Source organism: Centroberyx affinis, unplaced genomic scaffold (genome assembly GCF_046629955.1).
Source record: "Centroberyx affinis isolate AG114_WGS23_722 - 3 ecotype Tasmania unplaced genomic scaffold, CSIRO-AGI_Caff_v1 ptg000082l_1, whole genome shotgun sequence".
NCBI lineage: Eukaryota > Metazoa > Chordata > Actinopteri > Beryciformes > Berycidae > Centroberyx > Centroberyx affinis.
The window spans coordinates 340,738-360,786 of record NW_027278790.1 but is presented as its reverse complement, the minus strand read 5'-3'; the positions used below and the strand labels follow the sequence as shown (position 1 = coordinate 360,786).

At 41.3% G+C, this 20,049-nt stretch overlaps 1 protein-coding gene across 1 annotated transcript in view; it reads right to left on the bottom strand.

Moving 5' to 3' along the window:
• Positions 1-308: 308 nt before the first annotated feature.
• Positions 309-20,049, bottom strand: part of LOC139646061 (contactin-associated protein-like 4) — a 65,274-nt gene continuing 45,533 nt past the window's right edge. Inside the window, exons 16-22 of the mRNA XM_071521966.1 lie at positions 16,775-17,014; positions 12,444-12,668; positions 10,240-10,373; positions 7,072-7,159; positions 3,403-3,621; positions 1,572-1,643; positions 309-508 (exon numbers count right to left, since the gene is read on the bottom strand). Of these exons, the coding sequence (XP_071378067.1) occupies positions 309-508; positions 1,572-1,643; positions 3,403-3,621; positions 7,072-7,159; positions 10,240-10,373; positions 12,444-12,668; positions 16,775-17,014 (1,178 nt within the window). The remainder of the gene's footprint in view (positions 509-1,571; positions 1,644-3,402; positions 3,622-7,071; positions 7,160-10,239; positions 10,374-12,443; positions 12,669-16,774; positions 17,015-20,049) is intronic.

The following is a 20,049-nucleotide window of genomic DNA, read 5'->3' as shown; positions in this document are numbered from 1 at the left end:
TTTCAATATGACAGATTGACATTAGCCAGAGATTGTTATAAAGACATGAATTCAACATTTACATTTTTTGAATATTTACAGTTTCTGAAAGTATCAACACCTTATAAGTCCAACACTTTTTCTCGTTTGTAGCAGTATTTACAGTATTTACAGTAAAAGCAACCGAAAGACAAAACGGTGTGAATAGTTCTTGTTCCTGTGGAGCCTCTGCTGCCAGCTGAGTGTGTGAGCGGCTCAGAGTGCAGAGTGAGGTCCTGAGGCGGGAGGCTGTCCGTCTCCTCGGCTCGTCCGGAGGACCGGGGCTCCGCTTAAATGAAATACTCCTTCGGGTTTTCCCCGGAGACGTCGTGGGAGTCGGCCTGGCCGCCGGTGAAGGGGAACTCGGGGCTTTCGTCGGGTTTCACTCCCTTCACTTCCTGGTTCTGATACGTCTCTTTCCTCCGGTAGAGGAATCTGGCCGTTATCGCCAGGACAGACACGATCACAAAGATCACCACCGCTATCACACCTGGGAGGCAGAGGAAGTTTAAAATAAAAAGATAGCAGAAAATTGTCTTTTGTCATATTTTTATGTGTGTTCATCCTCTGGAACTTGTGTTGCTGACATAGTTTTTCTATATACAAAATTTGCAACAGTCAAGTTTTTCAGAGGGTTTATGAAGCTACTATGAAGTCAGAACAAAATTTCTACCCATCTCTTCCCTCCAGGGTCTGTCATTTCATTTCCTAGCATTTTGATGATCTTACTAATTTAACTTTAATGCATTAAACAGCATTTTAAATCTTTGGACGGCACTGGACTCTTCTGTTCTGTTCAGCACATTTCATTATTATGAGAGCAAGTTTCATCTAATTGGAATTCCAAAATACTGCTGGAATCAATTTAATAGTACATTACATTATAAAATGACCATGCACTTGAAGATAACAGCAAAAAAAAAGTTGTTTCATCAGCAAGTAATTTCTGCAGAGGTTTAATTAGGTGAGCTGCCCTTTGTGCAGTGAAACACAGTGAAACACAGAATCAGGCTGATTTAATGGACAGTTTTAAATGACTTTTCACTGTGCCTCAATTTTTTTCTCTCTGCACTCTTATAGATTGAACCTTTTCAGTCTTCACTTTGAATCAATCTGTGCTGGTAGAGGAACAAAGTTTTAAATGGGTTTTAAATGGACTCTTGCCTCACATCACTTTGGTCTGCTTGGAATATACACAACATCTGTGTGCATCTATAAACTTGATCTTAGACACTTTGTTAAAAAAAACAAAACACCACGTCATTATTATTAATAATCTGTTCTACATCCTGTTCATTTGCATCATTTCCAATATGGAGTTATCAGTTAACAGTTCTGGCCTCAAGAGAGTGAAACATGATAAATCAGGTTCTTGTTACAATACTTACACTACAGTAAGGAATAGTTACCAGTAGATTTGGTAATATGACAATAAAAATCTTAAAACAAGGTGAAACGAGTTCCTGTTGTGGTAAACTGGTATTATGACAGTAAAACATGGTGAAACAAGTTCCTGTTACAGTACAGTGAAACATGGTGAAACAGTTCAGTACCTCCAATCAGAGCCGAGTCAGTCCTGATGGCATTGACTAAAGGTTGACCTGAACCCACTGAACCAGACTGGTCTACAGCAGAGAAAGAGAAGGTGAAGGAGAAAGATAGAAGAGCAAAAATGAAAAGCAAAAGAGCCCAAGAGAAAAGAGAGGAGAGAAATGAGAGGAAAAGTGAGAAGAGAGAAAATGAGAGAAGTTGAAAAAGATAAACAGAGTAGAGTGGAAAGAGAGAGACAGGAGAGAAACCCAGAGACAAGATCATAGCATCATCATTCAGAGCAGATGGGGCCCATTGAATACCACAGCACCTCTCCAAAAGACTATTAAAGCAGCATGGAGCTGCATGAGGACGGCCCTCGAGGAAAGATATGCCAGTGGAAACTGTCTGGTCCAAATTAATTAACTCATCGGCCACATTGTCTTTAGTCTCCTTAACAACGAGGATGCTGTATGTACTTAAGAGGCTCTTTATGAGTTTGAAAGGCAGCTCTCATCCAGAAAAGATACACAGAAATGGAGAAAGACAATAGGAAATAAAATGCTGCTCATAGAGTCCCATCCAAAACGTGTATTTTTAGATTGTCGGTGAACCACATTTAAACATCTAATTGTATTTTTGTTAAGCTGTCATGATGTTAGCCATGTCAACTTTTACATATTTGGATGTCTCTTCTTGATTAACAGGCACTAAGAGAGACTAGTAGCATCACTAGCGAGTTAGCTGTCAGAGATTGCTATTGATTTTAAAAGCAGAAACATAAAGCTGGAATATGCTGTGGTTCCATGGTTCTGCAAGAATTCTTCCCACGTTAACCAACCACTCAATGTAATTCTATTAGTGACAATTAACGGTAATGATAATTAACGGTAATTAAAGGTAATAACGGTATCAAGCAGGTGAAGAGTCCTCTACTGGGTAGGAAAACATTTCATTGTGTGACAGTAATTGCCATCGAATACAGTCTGTTTTGAGAAATATGCTTTTTTGCTTTTTCACCGTCAGGTATTGACATTTCCATGACAACAACTGTAATAACCACAAGCATTGCTAGCTCCCGACCAATCACGTGATCAGAAGAAATCTGTGTCCTTTTGCTCAGTTTGTACGCCAACAGCTCTAGCGGCCTCCTTTAAAGGAAGTTGACAAAAGTGTTAGCAAAGGCAAAAATCATGACAAATCCAAACATGTTGAGCAGTGTGGGTTGTCATGCTATACTATGTGGAGGCTGGATAATGAACAAGGCTTGTCAAGTCGAGCCAAAAATAAGAACTTGCAATCTGGCTCACAGCATTGCACCATCGTTGCCCCTGTCACCCGCACTGACTGTGGCTTCTTGGGGTTTTTATGTATTCTGTTGTCCAGTTCTGGGCTAAGGCTGCTATGTACACAGTCTTGTACTTTTGACTTGATCGGACTGTTCTTAAATTTCAAAAGGCAAACAGCTTTTAGATTAGCCATTTACTTTGCCTAGTATGTTCTAGGACTGATTGAATGCATGGAACTGCAGTTATGCTAAAAGAAAATGGGCAAAAACAAATTTAATTTAGGATTACCATGAGACATTTCAGCTCTATTCCTACCAGAAAAAAGAAAATAGAAACAACACCTCTAATCATTTGAAAACGTAATGGCAAACCTAAGTGATAAACCTAAAACTCCTAGAAAACCAACCTAAAGAACCTAGAAAACCAACCACCTAGTAAGTCAATTTTAAATGTATTGTAAATCACTCCTACAATATTGCTAATTCTTGACATATCATGCCAATAATGCATCCTTGATTTTCAATTTGTAAACCCAAACTGACAAACCTGACTCCTCCCCTCTTACCTGATAGGTGGTGTGTGTTTTCTGCTGCGTAGGGATTGGCTGGAGTGGAGGAGCCGCAGTTGGACTGGACCAGCGGGCCGGTGATGAGGACAGGACTGCTGCCCGGGTGGAGCAGAGCCGCTTTCAGAGGACAGATGGAGTTAAACTGAACCACTGACAGACAGCCTGCAAAACCTAGAGAGGACAACCGGGCCAGATCTGGATCCAAGTCATCAGAGTCTGGAGGGAGGGAGGGAGAGAGAGAGAGAGAAAGAGAGAGAGAGAGAGAGAGAGAGAGAGAGAGAGAGAGAGAGAGAGAGAGAGAGAGAGAGAGAGAGACTGTGTCAACATTGTGGAAATAAGAATCAAATACTACCCTGATTTTTTCTCTTCTCTCCAATGTCATGAAACTTAAAGTGGAAAATTCTCAGCATGCTACAAACTCAGAAAGTGATTTATTTAATTTACTCCTGATTAAAATTTTCTGCTTGTTTCTATAGAGTAGCAGCATAATGTAATGTAATGCCTGTTACATTAAGCTCTGTAGTTGGATTTCTTCATTTCTTCTACTAATTCAGCTCTTGTATTCCTGGACTAAACGCTTTCTGATATACTGACATGCTTTGGCAAAATTGGTTTTCTTCCATTCATGCCAATAAATGTACTTGAGGGAGAGACAGAGAAGCTGGTGAGTGAAACATTCATCAACTGATTCCCTGAAAAGAAAGAGGCATGATTACATTTTTTGTCATTTAGCTGATGTTTTCACCCGTTATCCAGAGCGATTTACAATGAGTGAGCAAGTAGGGCTTCAGTGTTTCGCTCAAGGACACTTCAGCGACACACATGGCTGTAATGTGGGTATTAAACCTGTGATCTTTGGGTTACAGTACAATCTCTCTAACCACTAGTCCACCCTGCCACAATTTAGCTCAATAAATAACATGACATAAATTAACAGGTTTATTGACTCTGCTACAGATTTCCCTATTATCCCTCAGACTGGGACAGTAGTGGCAGTAGATTGACTTCCATCGATTAAGCCTCCAGCCTGTGTGTCACAGTAAGTACACACACACACACACACACACACACACACACACACACACACACACACACACACCACGATCCATTCATTATACTGTATATCTCTGCTATAGATTTCTCTATTTCCTCCAGAGTGGGACAGTAGTAGCAGGAGACGGACTGGCATCAACTCAGGTGCCATAATCCATCATCCAATACTAAAGAATCACACCCACACACACACACACACACACCCTCATTACTGTAAACTGGCTGTCATTGATTCAGCCTCCAGTCTGTGTCTATCACTCCACAAGACAGATGCTTACGCTTGTCCCTATCTGTTCATTTTATTGACTTACATCCCTTCATTATTCACCTCTACTCCTCCACAGCAGTGTAAACAGCAGCTGTGAAACTCAACATTACGGCTGTAACCAGCTGCAGCAGTGGCTGTTCAGGAGACTGAGAGGAGACTGTTGGTTTACCAGGACAGCTCTCTCTCTCTCTCTCTCTCTCTCTCTCTCTCAGTTTCTGTATTCCTTCCAGCTCCATTAGTTAGTCTGGTTTAAAATCTCTCTCTTTCTCTTTTTCTCTCTTTTTCTCTCCCTCCCTCTCTCTCTCTCCCTCCCTCTCTCTCTCTCTCTCTCTCTCTCAGTTTCTGTATTCCTTCCAGCTCCATTAGTTAGTCTGATGGATGACAGGCTTGGCACCGAACGACAGAAAATCCACTTTCCTGCCGTTTTTCTGCTCATGATCTGACTCTCCGTCTCCTCTGGTTTGACAGAGTGGAGGACGGGTCACATGCTGACATGACCCGGGTCCAGATATACTGAGTTACACTATGCTGTGTTACACCATGCTGCAGCTTTATACCAAAAAAACATGAGGAAACTATTTGTATCAGATGTGCCATGTGTGCCTGAAACATGAATTTTAATATTGTATGGTTGGTTAAACTGTTTGAAATTACCAATCAGTAATATGGGTTTGTGATGGCCAATACCGATACCAATATTTTTTGGATTGTAGCTGACGATAGCTAATATTTTGTGCCTATAAATTTGACCATTTTCAAGCCACAAATTTCCAAACAATTACAATTATCCAGTGTTTCCCCCAGAATGCTTTCCTTGGCATGTGGAAGGGGTGGAAAACCCTCAACCCGCAATTCGACCATGGGACACTAAAAGTCTCATCATATCCATCACATCGACAGTGGAAAATACTGACTGATATCTGATTTTTAATAAAAGGCCAATCTCAGTCCAATATTGACAAACCAATGTATCAGTCTAAACCTACTGCAACACTAACACTAACACTACATTGTATATTACGTAAGATATAATTACATGCTGGGTGTCTCTAAAAAGCTGATGCAAATTGTCAGACAAAATTTTTACTAAGAGGAGTTAGTGTTTCCTTTTAAAGTGACACTGCAGTCTCTGTAGCTGTCCCTGGTCAGGGAGTTGAGCCTGCAGCCTCGGGCCACTCAGCCCCTCATGTTATTAACAACTTATATCTCAGTCTGACTCTCTGACGGCGCTGTTCAAAGAGAACATGAATAAGTCATAACAGAGCCAATTACAGTCTCACCCTGTTACAGGTCCCTATCCCTTTAACAGGCACTCCAGCAGTGCATGGCTCAATGGGCAAAGCATGGCATTAACACACCCAAAGTTAAGGGTTCAATTCCCATAGGGAGCACTCATGCTTAAAACCACTTCTACCCTAAAGTCCCTCATGCAGGGCCATCGTTACAAACACGTTTCTCAGCCAGGATTTGCTCAAACCCACAAAACTTTATTTTAAATTCTAGGTTTCCAAGGTTTAAATTCTAGGTATCCAAGTTTTCCAAAGATACCAAATATGTCACGCTGAATAACAGGAACATGTGTATAAAATGGTGCACAAACATCTAGACTTTTTCCATTTGATGTAATGGTGCAGCCATAAAAAATGGCATCTTGGATTTGAATATTTCACTCAATATAAGCAGCTGTAGCTACAATGAAGCGTTGGAACGAGCTGATACAGAAGATGGATGTGACATTGTCGTACAGTATGGAGAAAAATGTTTTTTCTAACTTTGTAGCTAGTTAAGAGGGAATTTAAGGGGAAACTCAGGGTGCGAGGGGTTAAAATGTGTACATCAAATGGCATTTGTGCTGTTCAGTCCTATAGAGAGGGTGAGGAGATATGTGAAGGTATATAGAGGCTGGACTGGACAGTCTGACTTCCTGGATTACCATGACCCCCCCCCTGTATTTATTATTACCTCCGCCAAGGAGGTTATGTTTTCGGTGCCGTTTGTTTGTTTGTTTGTCTGTTTGTCTGTTAGCAGGATTATGGAAAAACTACTGGCCCAATTTTCATGAAACTTCATGGAAGGGTGTAGCATGGGCCAAGGAAGAACCCATTACATTTTGGAGCGGATCCGGATCCGACTCACAAACAAGCAATAATAGCACGAACCTTGGCGGAGGTCTGCGCTCTCCGAGTGCCCTTCTAGTTTCTTTTGATTTCTTTAGAAAGTGCTAGTTCAGTGTCGCAGGTCATCAGATGAGGTCAAACATCACAGTGCTGTTATTCAAATGAGTCTGTCTGAGTGCTGTGTAACTAGAAAGGCCTTGACTCTGCTTTTACTGCCTCCTCACTCACCTTGCACTCTGCCCAGAACCAGTGACTTGATGGCGTTGAATTCTCCATCAGATGTCAGGTTGAAGTCTTCTCTGGCGTTTTGGTCGATCTGAAAGAACACAGAGTTTTATTCCAAAATTAATTTAAGGAAAACATTGTTACCTGATGTTAAGGGCTCAATAGTTCAAAAGTACATCTTGTTATATAATCTAAAATGTTACTGTTTTATAAGAAAAGGTCGCAAGATGACTAATAAGTTCAGTAATAATCCCTGGTGAGTTTCATGCAAGTAATTATTTTGTCAAAGCAGAAGTAACATTTTCAGTTAAGGGATATTTCATTTATTTAGGAATAAATCTCCGTACATGCAGAGCAGCTCTGTAAACACTAAGAATAATTCAGCAGGAGAAAGGAGAGAGTGACTCCAAAATCTCAATGTAAGCACTTTCTTTACCTGATGTACAATATCTTTTGGTATTTTCTGGTATTTCTATGATGACACTGTATTTGATTTCAATTTATAATTATATTTCAAGAGTCTCAGTCTAAATTGAGATATGCACCATTTGAAGAAATTGGCACCTTCTCTAACAAAATGATTGCTGGCATGAAAGTAAAGCAAATTATGCATCATTCTTATTTAAGTAATGAATCATCTGAAGACCTCTGCTTCAAAGAGAGTCCAATTTCTGGGAAAAGAATCAGAGTAGTAAGTTTCAGGTAGCTATGTTTTACAAGATACTGTATATAGTCTTTTGTATGGAAGCTAAGAGCAGCCGTGATTCATTTTTATTTTACTCCTGTTATCTCAATATCACAGTCTTATTACCATGAGATAACAAAATGTGGTTGTCTCGAGATCCTGAATTAACTGATTATTGTTGCAATTTCTGCCTGTGTCATACCTTAACTTAAGTAAGCACTTACTTAAGTACTTAATGCATTTCTACACATTGATCTTTCTATGGACATTTAATACTCTGAGGAAGTTCTGGCTGGATCGCAACGTACAGTTTCATTCTAAAATGCTAGATATTTAAAAAAATAATTCTTATCTAGATGTTCATTCCTCAGAACAAAAAAAGAAAACACAGACCATTACATCCTCTAAAATGCTACTATTTTGTACGTAAAGGGTTAAAGATAGCTAATAACTTCAAAGATTACTCAATAATGACTTTTACTTACAAGCCCGCACTCATTTTGTCAGAGTAGGGGTTACTATTTCAAAACAGTGAATATCTCAATTTGGAACTGAACTCTTCAAATGTTGAATTGAAAGAGTAGTATTGGAGAGTTTCCCTTCATGTTTGATCTCATCAGCTCAGCAGGAGAAACGAGAGTCAGACTCCGCACTTTCAATGACAAGCCTTCAGTGATCTAGAGTGAAATTCTCCCCTGGAGATTATTTTAATGAGAGCTGCTCTGCAGAGAGACTCGGCACACGGCTGAGGAGAAGAAAGCAGGCAGTTAAACAGAGAGAGGAAAGCCAGTCAGACCCTGAGCTGAGGTTCCAATCCACGCTTCAGTTTTTAAATTCCATTCAACACCAAAGCTTAGAGAAAATTCACTTTGGTAAAACATTTTTTTTCTTTTTTGTGCCGTTTGACTCTGTATGGTCCACAGCCAATACTGGCCACTCCACTGACCTGTATGTCTCACTCACTTACTGCATTTGGGGTCATACTCTTAAAAAAAAAAAAAAATCCTGATTACAGTTATGATATTGAGATCTGTGAAAAAACGGCTGAATGTCTAACTTGATAACATCAGATGCTCAGGGCAGCTAATGTTCACTGCTCCTGAACTCCTGTGGAGGTGAAACACTTTCTAGCTAAATAAAATTTCTACTGAAAACCAACAGATCCATGTATAGAGTTTCTTTCTAAAGGAAGATCCCCATCATTCGAAAAGTCTGAAACCTACTCCTACACCTAAACAAAATATAATCTACCATAATTATGGACCTTGAATTTATGGTAGATGATAGGAAGTTAAAATATATTTATTGTAAGTTGTTGGTTGACAAACACTTTTACAGACATACTGTATATTCTAGAGATATTGAAAGCTAAACTTCATGTAATGTTTTTGTTTTTCCTAAAATGGATATACTGTATATAGCATGTGGGAATAGATTTCTTCATGTTGTTATGATCTCCCTGAGTGTCTGAACAAAGTGAACTAACTGGAACAAGTTGTGAGCTGAAGAAGAAGATGAAGGCCTTGGAGGAAAACACTGCAGACTGGCCTCTGATAGAAGTATAGAGACAGAGGACACAGTGTATTGGTGGCCCAAAGGGATTTGGGTTTCAGAAAGTCATTTTTCAGTGGGACATCTGCTAATGGGAGTAGATGATGTTGTCCACTCTGGGAGTAGTGTGGAGTCACAGAATATGAAGACAGAGAGGCTGCTGGACGTCAGGAAACAGCATGAAACTCCAGTTGCCGTTCAGAGTCTGTTGCTGACAATATAATGATTCAAGGTGATGGAAACAGGCAAGATGAGGAGCAACTCATATTTCACTGGAGGCTTACACAGTACAGGGAACCAGGGTTGGATCCACACAAGATGAGGTCACCTTGTATTTCACCCGAGGCTGCTGATAATTACACAGTCAGTCAGGCTGCTGGATCCAGGTTAGATGAGGTTTCATCTCATACATCATCTGAGGCCGTTGTTAACAGGATAGAGATTCAGAAGATCTAAATAAGATTAAGACACTTCATATTTCATCCAGGGCTGGTTGCTGTTGCTGTCTGTAGTTTGTCCCTGCTGCCCTGCCGTAGCTGCATCCAGGACAGCAGCTGCTGGTGGCTGAGGTGAGAGGGAAGTGCTGACTGAGGCTTTATTATGGCTGAGAGGAACAACACAGTGTTGTACCATGCTGCACACAGGGAGGTGTGTGTGTGTGTGTGTGTGTGTGTCATTTGTATCAGTAAAGAGTAAAGTGTTTATCTTTGAGATAGGTTGCTCCTTTGACCAATCATGATCATGAAACAAACTGGCATTATGGAACAAGGATTCTCAGACAATCTGCCCTTAGCTGCTTGGGTCTGTTCACAAACTTAAACACTGCACCCAAAAAAGGCAAAACAACCAGTAAACTTTGGTTAACCTGTGTAACTTATAACTGTACAGAGTGTGTGTAATGTGTGTGTGTGTGTGTGTGTGTGTGTGTGTGTTACCTGGACAGAGACAGTGTCTGCCAGTCTCCTGATGGTAACAGTGTGTAGCTGTCCGTTGGCCAGACTCCTCACTCTGCTCCTCAACACCTCAGCATCTCTGCTGCTGTCCAGCTTGTATCTGACCTCCAGCTTATCTTCACACACACACACACACACACACACACACACACATACACACACACAAAACATCAAAACACGGTGTTACTTTATGTGACCTGCTCACAGAAAAAGGCAGGTAAACATTCAGAAAGACAAAACATTATAATAGGAGAACAAACCATTAGCACACGTTATTAATTGTACAATATATACAGTATATATATTGTAAATTGTCCTGGTCTTCTCCTCTTATCATAACTTATCTCCATAAACATGCATTTACCACTTCAATAATAAATCTGAATCTCAATGAGCAGTAGCTGAATTAATAAAGCTTTCAATATTAAGAGGATTAGTGCTAATTCCCTATCAATAACACCACTCTAAATCTAATTACTTTTCCTAATATTCGGATTTGATGAAATCCCTGTGATGTCTTCAGACTTTACAGATGAAAGGGATAAGAAATCACACATCGTCTTTCAAAAACATTTATTATTTTGCTCTGCATGCAAATTATCACTTCAACCAAAAGTAAAATACTTAATCCCATATAAAAACCTCATGATTACAACTCAATAAATTCATATTTTTCTTACAAAGGCACACATACTAATAAATAATTGAATAACTATTTGGTTTCATAGTTCATCTAGCTAACTACTGATTCTGATGATGAATGTATGAAATCTTGAAGTGATTGGCGGAGAGTTTCAGTGTTTGGGCTGAAGAGGTGGAACTGCATCAGAGGGAAGGAGGAAGAAGAAATAAGCCAACAAGAGAAAGCTCTCAGGGATTTAATTAGACACTTCAGTATAAGTGCACTTACCTTGCGACTACTCGATCAGCCTGGCAACCCTAATGCCCGGCTGTCCGTCAGCTTTCTCTGAGTCATTAAGACCAGGAAAATCCATTTACGGCTAATCTAGCTGCAAAGTGCTACTTCCATTAAGTTTCACTGCTGAAAATGTCATTTTAGATTCAAATTACCTCCTGCTACTCTTAAAAGCTGAACTCACAACGTGATTATTAGACTCAGAAGTTTATAAAACACATCAGCAAATTTTCTATTGTTTTTATCAGCAGTAGAGTGACTTGCCACCCATTTGTGACCAACCGAACTGTTATTCCCTAAGCATCACTCCTGAGGTTTTAGTGATAAGACCAAGGATAAGACCAGAGAACAGTTTCTTTCAGCCTGAGACAAGACATAATAGCCGGCCAGGCTGGACGGATCGAGAGGCAGCAGAGGCTGACGGGCCGAATCCAGAGAGAGTAAGAATCTGACTAATCCTAATGGATCTGGTAAAGCTGCAGAGCAGAGGAGAGGAGGAGGAGGGGAGGAAGAGGAGGAAAGGAATCAGAGGGAAAAGGGGAGGAGAGATCAGATGAAGTGAGGAGAGATGGTGCTGAAAGAGTAGAAGAAGAGAGCCAAGTAATTGGAGAAAGTTGTGAGAGGAAGAGGGAGTGTGGTGTAAAAGAAAATCTCTTAACAAGATTCTTAATCTCCAGTTTGAACAAAGTGGATAAAAATTATATGAATGGAGAAGAAATTACAAAAAAGGAAAGGGGAAAAAAGAGAAAGAAAAGAAGCCAAAGGGATGTAATTAGATGGAACAGAAGGGATAGGACAAGATGAGCAAGAGACGTGGAGGGAATTGGAGAAAGAGATGTATAGAAGGTGGATTATGAGTGGAAAACTAGGAGACAAAGAGGAGGAGAGGTGTGTGAGAAGCTTTTTATAAATAATAGAAGACAGTCAAACTCATGTTTGAAGGAGAGGAGAGGAGAAGAAAGGAGAGGAGAGGAGAGGAGAGGAGAGGAGAGGAAGAGGAAGAGGAGAGGAAGAGGAGAGAGGAATCAGAGGAAAAGGGAAAGAAAGATAAGATTAAGTGAGTAAAGATGGTGTGGAAAGAGGACACACGAGGAGAGGAGAGGAGAGGAGAGGAGAGAAGGAGAGGAGAGAGGAGATAAGAGGAGGTCAACAAAGAGGTAGGAGATGTGTAGAAGAAGATTTAAATAAAAACAAGGCACTCAACCTCAAGCTTGAACAACCTTGTGAAAAACTCCTTCAAAATAAAAGCCCCCCCCCCTCCCCTCCTCACCATGCTTGTTGATGAGCAGGGCCAGGTATTCTCTGTAGTAGGAGCCGACGTAGAGCAGCAGAGCCGGACTCTGGCCCGTCCTGAAGCTCAGGGAGATGTTTTCTCCTCTCAGCGTCATGTCAGAGTAGATGGAGGAGGGCAGAGCGCTGCTGTTCCTGCTCAACTCGTACGGCTCCTTGAAGGTGTAGCTGACCGACGTCTCCGCCTTGAAGCTGGCTGAAACCTCTGAGGGAAGGGAGGCGGCAACAGAGAGGCTCATTACAAACTGGAGGTAGCGGTATCATGTGAATTACCCATATAAATAAATGTACAATTCTGAAGCTGGCTGACACCTCTGAGGGAAGGGAGGCGACAACAGAGAGGCTCATTACAAACTGGAGAGATGGCAGATGTTTTTAATTACCAATATCAAAAACGCTGTTTGCACAAAAATAGTCAAGGGAAAGGAACGCTGCTTTTTGCTTGGAGAGTGTAGAAATGAGAGGCGCTCTTTGGAGAAATGGGGCAACTCTGGCAAAACAAGGATAAATAAAAGAATCCAAGGCGACTCTCTTTTCTGAAAATACGGCATAAAAAAGCTATTATTTTTTGGCTATTACATCTTGCAAGATTAAAAACACATCCAAACATCCAAACCCTTTTAACCTTGTAAGATGCAATAGCCAAATAAATACATTTTGATATTTTCAGAAGAGTGTTGCCATTGATTTCTTGTGTTGCTGTTTGTACAGTTTTGAAATTGGCTGGCACCTCTGGAGGACAGGAAACAACAAAGAGGTTCATTAGAAACTGGAGAAATTCCTCTTCCTTGTATCTGAAGCATATTTATATTCTGCATTTTAGGCATTGAGCTGATGCACTTATTCAGAGCGACTTACAGTGAATGGGTGAGCAGGCACAAATTCGGGGATTCTTGCTGAAGGGCACTTGGGCAAGATGCGTAGTTGCAGATATACATACTGGCTGGGATTTAGTTTACTTGCAGGGATTGAACCTGTGAACTTCTGGTTACAGGCAACACTCTCTAACCATTACAGGAACCTGCCACCCATCCTGCCACCCACTTTATTTAGAGCTGCACACTGCACTACATCTTTTTACAACGATTTTAGTAATATTTTGAAGTATGAACTGGCATTGGTAGAATCTCTACTACTTTATGATTATTTATATGCTGAACATCAACTGAGCGTTAGATGATTCTACAGAAAATAATTCTCCATTTCATATATCGTTTTAGAACTAGTCTAGTACTGAACATCAGGAATTCAAACCGGCAGCAGAATTAACAAAATTCCAGTGGTTCCCAGCCCTAATTATATCAAAAAGGCCTTTTTTGTTTTGTTTTGTTGGTAGATTGCTTGGAGAGTTTTTATCCTCCTGCATAAACACTTCATTTCACTTTATATTAACATATCCATATTTTTCCTGCAATGTTGAATATTGCCAGGAAGTGAATAATTATGTTCCCAGGCGTAGCACAATACATATATTTACAGTAACTCTGCACTGTTTCAACAATATAACAAATTTCCCAGGGAAGCTGCTGCTCAGTATAATATTTACAGCAACTTTGCACTGCTTAGTTAGATTGCTAGAGAAAACAAAGCTATCCTCAAAATACCAACAGACAGCAAAGAAAAAATGAAAAATAAGAACATGAAACCTGGCTCCTAATTATAGCTTTTATGGCTGTTATTTTGGCTATTATAGTTTTTTAGAGTTTTGATGTCAGCACCAGAGTCGTCTCTGTGATTTTCCAGCAGGAAACAGAGCTGAACTTGTTAAATATTGAACACAGGTATAGTGCGTCATGGAGCTGAAGTATTCATATGATGATTCACTAAGACATCAAACAGATTTAAACACACTTTCTGTGCATCAAGCCCTTGATGTAGCATGATGCTGCAGATAAGTACAGTAGATATCTATAATAGATGGGAAGAGGGCTAAGAGGGTCCTTTTGAAAAAAGTAAAGATTGCTGAACTCACATATTGAACCCACATATAAAGCCCTGCTGATGTGTTGGCTCAGTGTGATGACTCATTGTTACTGTGATGACTTACACATCAAACAGAATGGCTAAAAGAGACTCAAATACCCATCAGACTCTCTTTGCATCACACCCTTGATGTCACATGGCAGCTCTAGATGCTTGTTGATGTGTGTTAAGTGCAGTAAGAGGATTCTCTGGACTAATCTAGATTCTTAACCTTTAGACAGCAGCAGATAAACATATGAATCCACACACACACACACACACACACACACACACGCACACACAAGCTCTGGCCCCATCTCTTGGAGTTTGTGAAGAACTTGTTCTGTCTCATTCTTATTTTCCCTTGTTTCATTATCTGCAGTTTTTATGTGTATTTACGTCCTTTGAGGTCTGTAAAGCACTTTGTGAGAATCTTTTATATTAAAATCCCTATATAGATAAATCTGACTTGCCTTGGCATGAAGCTCACACTGTAAATGGCTGTTTAGAAGTCATCTTTATAGAGAGACAGAGGTTCAGGGTCGCTCTAATATCTACAGAGTGAAGGACTCTCCGCTGCTCCGTTCTCCTCCTGAAGGAGCCGTGGGCCGACAGATAATATCCAAACAGCTTTAACCTTGGTTGAGGAGATATATGAGCCGACTAAATGCAAAGCAGCAGGGGGGTGGATGGTGAGGCGTGATGTGACACAGTGCAGCGTGTTGTAAAGCGGTTCGACAGCTCTCCTGCAGAGAGGTCAAGCCATGTGGCATCATTAGTCAACACCATGTTGTCTGAGGGAAAGGGAAATAAATTATGGGATCAGCCCTTTAAATGGATTCAACTTTTTAAGGTCTTTGCTGAGTTTCCACACAGAACTAAAACTCTTAGACACTGCAGCTTACTGTTGTCTGCTTGTACAACATGGATGTGGTGCTGAGTGTAGAAGCTGGACAGGAAAGTCACTTTTTCATCTAGCTTCTTTCAAAATCCCCCCTGCCATTTTGCAACAGCCACTGTAATATCATTCCATTAACATAATAAACCATTAACACAGTAACAATTTGGAGTTAATAGGGTAATAATCCTGTTAACGTAATACATTTTCCATTGGGTTTTACTACAATATCCCAAATCAAAATCCAATACACGAATATCATCCATTCAGCATTTTGGTCGTGATCTACAGTGCTATGGGATGAATATGTATGAAGAGGTCTATGGTGATCATTGTAAATGGATTACATTTAAAAAAAAAATTAAATGTCAAGGCACTAAGACCCAGTGATGTAATAATTATTACATTTAGAGGAAAAACGTTTTTTACTTATATTACATTAATGAGACGTTGTTACATTAACAGTTGTACAGTTACTTGACAAATTGACTTTTATAATACGACAGAACTGGCAAAACAATAAGTGAGTGTGTAATACAGTAAGTGAATGAGTTTATCTGCCAAAGTAGCTGAAAGAGTGTGTGTGTGTATACCTCTGTAGCAGAAGGCTCCAGAGAGTGTGTGTGTGTATGTGTGTGTGTGTGTGTGTGTGTGTACCTCTGTGGCAGATGGCTCCAGTGTGTGTGTGTGTGTGTGTGCACCTCTATGGCAGAAGGCTCCAGTGTGTGAACCTCTATGGCAGAAGGCTCCAGTGTGTGTGTGTGTGTGTGTGTGTGTGTGTGTGTGTGTGTGTACCTCTGTGGCAGAAGGCTCCAGTGTGTGAACCTCTATGGCAGAAGGCTCCAGTGTGCGTGTGTGTGTGTGTGTGTGTGTGTGCACCTCTATGGCAGTAGCCTCCAGCGTGCGTGTGTGTGTGTGTGTGTGTGTGTGTGTGCACCTCTGTGGCAGAAGGCTCCAGTGTGTGTGTGTGTGTGTGTGTGTGTGTATGTGTGCACCTCTGTGGCAGAAGGCTCCAGTGTGTGTGTGTGTGTGTGTGTGTGTGTGTGTGCACCTCTGTGGCAGAAGGCTCCAGTGTGTGTGTGTGTGTGTGTGTGTGTGTGTGTGTGTGTGCACCTCTGTGGCAGAAGGCTCCAGTGTGTGTGTGTGTGCGTGTGTGTGTGTGTGTGTGTGTGTGCACCTCTGTGGCAGAAGGCTCCAGTGTGTGTGTGTGTGTGTGTGTGTGTGTGTGTGTGTGTGTGTGTGTGCACCTCTCTGGCAGAAGGCTCCAGTGTGTGTGTGTGTGTGTGTGTGTGTGTGTGTGTGTGTGTGTGTGTGCACCTCTGTGGCAGAAGGCTCCAGTGTGTGTGTGTGTGTATGTGTGGGTGTGTGTGTGTGTGTGTGTGTGCACCTCTGTGGCAGAAGGCTCCAGTGTGTGTGTGTGTGTGTGTGTGTGTGTGTGTGTGTGTGTGCACCTCTGTGGCAGAAGGCTCCAGTGTAGGCTGACAGGCCACAGTCGCAGTAGAAGCCGCTGGCTCTCTCCACACAGCGGCCCTGGTTGTGGCAGAGCGAGCCGTAGCTGCTGCAGTGTCCCGGGCAGCCGGGCCGAACCCCGGGGGTGATCTGAGCCCGCTGCTCCAGGTCCAGGGTGACGCCGTTCAGCTGCAGGGAGCGGATACACCCCCGAAAACCCTTCTGCCGGGACGCCGTGCCTCCTGACAACGTTAAGACATCACATGACACTCACATTACATTTCAGGCGTTTGGCTAGTCTTTTATTAAAGCCACAAGGAAACCTTATATATATCTTGCTTCCATAATCTTTTTCCTTGGATTTTCTGTTAATGAAGTTTGAGTTTCTGTAGTTTCTGTTTCTTTGTCACTGCTCATGCTAACTACCCAGTTCTTCTTCTATTTATTCCCAAAAAAACACAGTTGCTGCTGCCAGAAATACTTCCTGTGTGGCAAAGGATTTTTCCCAGGAAAGAGCTACCAGACACCAGGTGTTTAGAACAGCAAATGTAAAAGCTTTGATGAACTGGATATAGGTTGAATTGCAATCAGTTTGCGATAGAGAGTAGTTGAAAATGTTGTGGATTATTACTTAAATTCCTATATCGCTAGCATCACAAGCAATTAAGGAGTGTAAGGACCAAAGCTACAGCTCCAACGCAACAGATGTAATATTCACACAGACATTACTTCAAAACACCAACACACACTCCGTCTTCTCCATCCCACTCCCCCTCCCTCTATTTCTTTGTGTGTGTATAATTCTCTCTGTCTGCGCTATGTATTCTCTCTGTCTAGTTTTTCATTTCTCTTCCTCCTGTCATCCATTGCAGATCCACGTCGTCTCTGCTCCCCCAGAAGCACGACATTGTCAACACTCTTTGTATGAAATGACAGGCTGATGAAACAGCAATGAGGCAGGAAGTTGTCGGTGGAAAATACTTACGGAGAGCTAACTTTTATCAGCTGTCTGTCTGACTATCTGTCTGGCATCACTCTGGCTGTTGACTGGATAAGTGGGTGGTATGAATGAATTACTGTCTGACTGTCTGTCTGGCTGTATGTCTGACTGTGTGAAACCTTGTCCAATACTACACCTACAATTTTTCATAGAGTTTTTATATCATAGCAATACATCAGAAGGCAATGAAACAATACAATGAATGCACACGTACATAGTCTCATATGTGCCTACAGACCCACGCACTCAGAGTTCACAGAGTACAAACCTGACAACCTCCTATTTCTGCAGAGATCACAGATCGAAATTCTCATTGTGCTCAGAGTTCAGACTTGGCAACACTTTGCTCTCAGAGTTTGCACCTGACAACTTCCTATTGTTCAGCAGCAGCAGCAGCTTTTCACACCAATAAATCACTGAGCTTTGTAACACTCTATTCCAGTCCCCTCTCTGTGGTACAAGCAGTGAAATTATTGAGCTAGATTGGCAACACAAAAGGGGCACAAAAATTGTGCAGATATGAAAATTTCCTCTTAAGTTTTTCTGACACACTGACAAAGAGTACTTTGAATAAGCTGAATGAATCACAGTAATATTTTGAGTGTTAATAAGTGCTGATGGGACTCATATAAACACGGGAAGTCGTGATTTTAATATTTAGTGAGAGTTAAATTAACACTGACAATTTTAGCTCATTATTCTATTAATAATACTCTGTCAAAGCTGGTGTTGATTGCAATGTAATGACTCTAATTCAGAGATGAGAATCTGTCCTCCTGAGAACTGGTAATCTTTAAGCAATTATTCATAGCAGTGAGACGACGACTGCCATTGACTCCAACAGGGACCGAAGACAGATCCCTGAGGAACACCACCTCTGACAAAAGGAACAGAACATAGAAAGGGAAAGGCTGTGAGAGAACAAACCCTCCTAACAGGGAAGTTATCAGCAGAACCTTCGAGAGAGTTTCAACCACATACCCAGCAGCACAACTTCAGCTCTATCAAAACAAATTACAGTCCCTCAACATGAGCTGAAGACACTGCTTACAAAAAACGCTTCTGGGACCGTATGACTATGAATAGCATAATGAGGGATTTGTGAAGCGGAGATCAAAGCAAACATCAAAGAGTCAGAATGTAGATGAACTCCACCTCTGACCAAGGGAGCAAAGTTATCAGTGGAACCTTCCAGAGCAGTGAGAGTTTCAACCACATATCCAACAGCACAACCTCAGCTCTAACGAGACGATTAGTGTCCCAACATGAGACTGTGAACTAAAACACATATGAAACCACATGAAAGAGTATGGAAAACAATACTTGAGATTAGTGAAGTGGAGATCAAAGCAATCATCAAAGGCAGTGAGTGTGTGTGACTGAAAATGCAGAGAAACTCGACCGCAGAGCAAGAAAGCAAAACAAGGGAGGAGAGACTAAACTCGAAGCAGGGAAGTTATCAGCAGAAACCTCTGGAGCAGTGAGGGCTTCAACCACATATCCAGCAGCACAGCCTCGGCTCTGAGAAGAGGATTACAGTCTCTCAACATGAGATCAGGATATTGTGTGATAAAACACATATGGGACCATCTGACAGTGCAGCAAAAGGCAATTCTGTAGCAGAGATTTGTGTAGTGGAGATCAAACCAGTCATCAAAGGCGGAGTAAGTGCCGTGTGGAGCGACAAAACGAATCACCATATGTTTGCTGATGCTGCACACAGGAGAAGGGAAACATATCTGTACGTTAATCTTGTTTGTCAGGAAGCTGCTTACATTACATACTATAGGACGATTTGATGTCGATTCCACTGCGATTTGAAGGATTGATGAAGTGGAGATCAAAGGAATCCTCAAAGGCAGGATGCATACAGTGGGTGTCAAATTAAACTACATGCTCATACTGTGTGTGAACGCACCACACACCGGCCCAGAGGAGAAAACAAACTGTCATCATGCAGCATCAGTCAACACGGATGCCGATTCAGCACCAATAATCTAAAGCTTATCTTTATAAACGAGACAGTACAACAGGTTATGAGCAAATCTTGCAATGAATGCAAAAAATTCCTCACTCCAAATTGCAGCGTATGGATTTTTAAAACCTACAGCATAAATGGTGATAAAGGAATTTCAACTTGAACAATGCTATCGCTTATAAATCCATGCGAGGCAATAATATGGCTTATTAATCAAAACAATGGAATTCATTGCCTATAAATCTGTGCAAGGCAAGATTGTGGCTCATAAATACACCGTACATGGAATTATAGCTTAT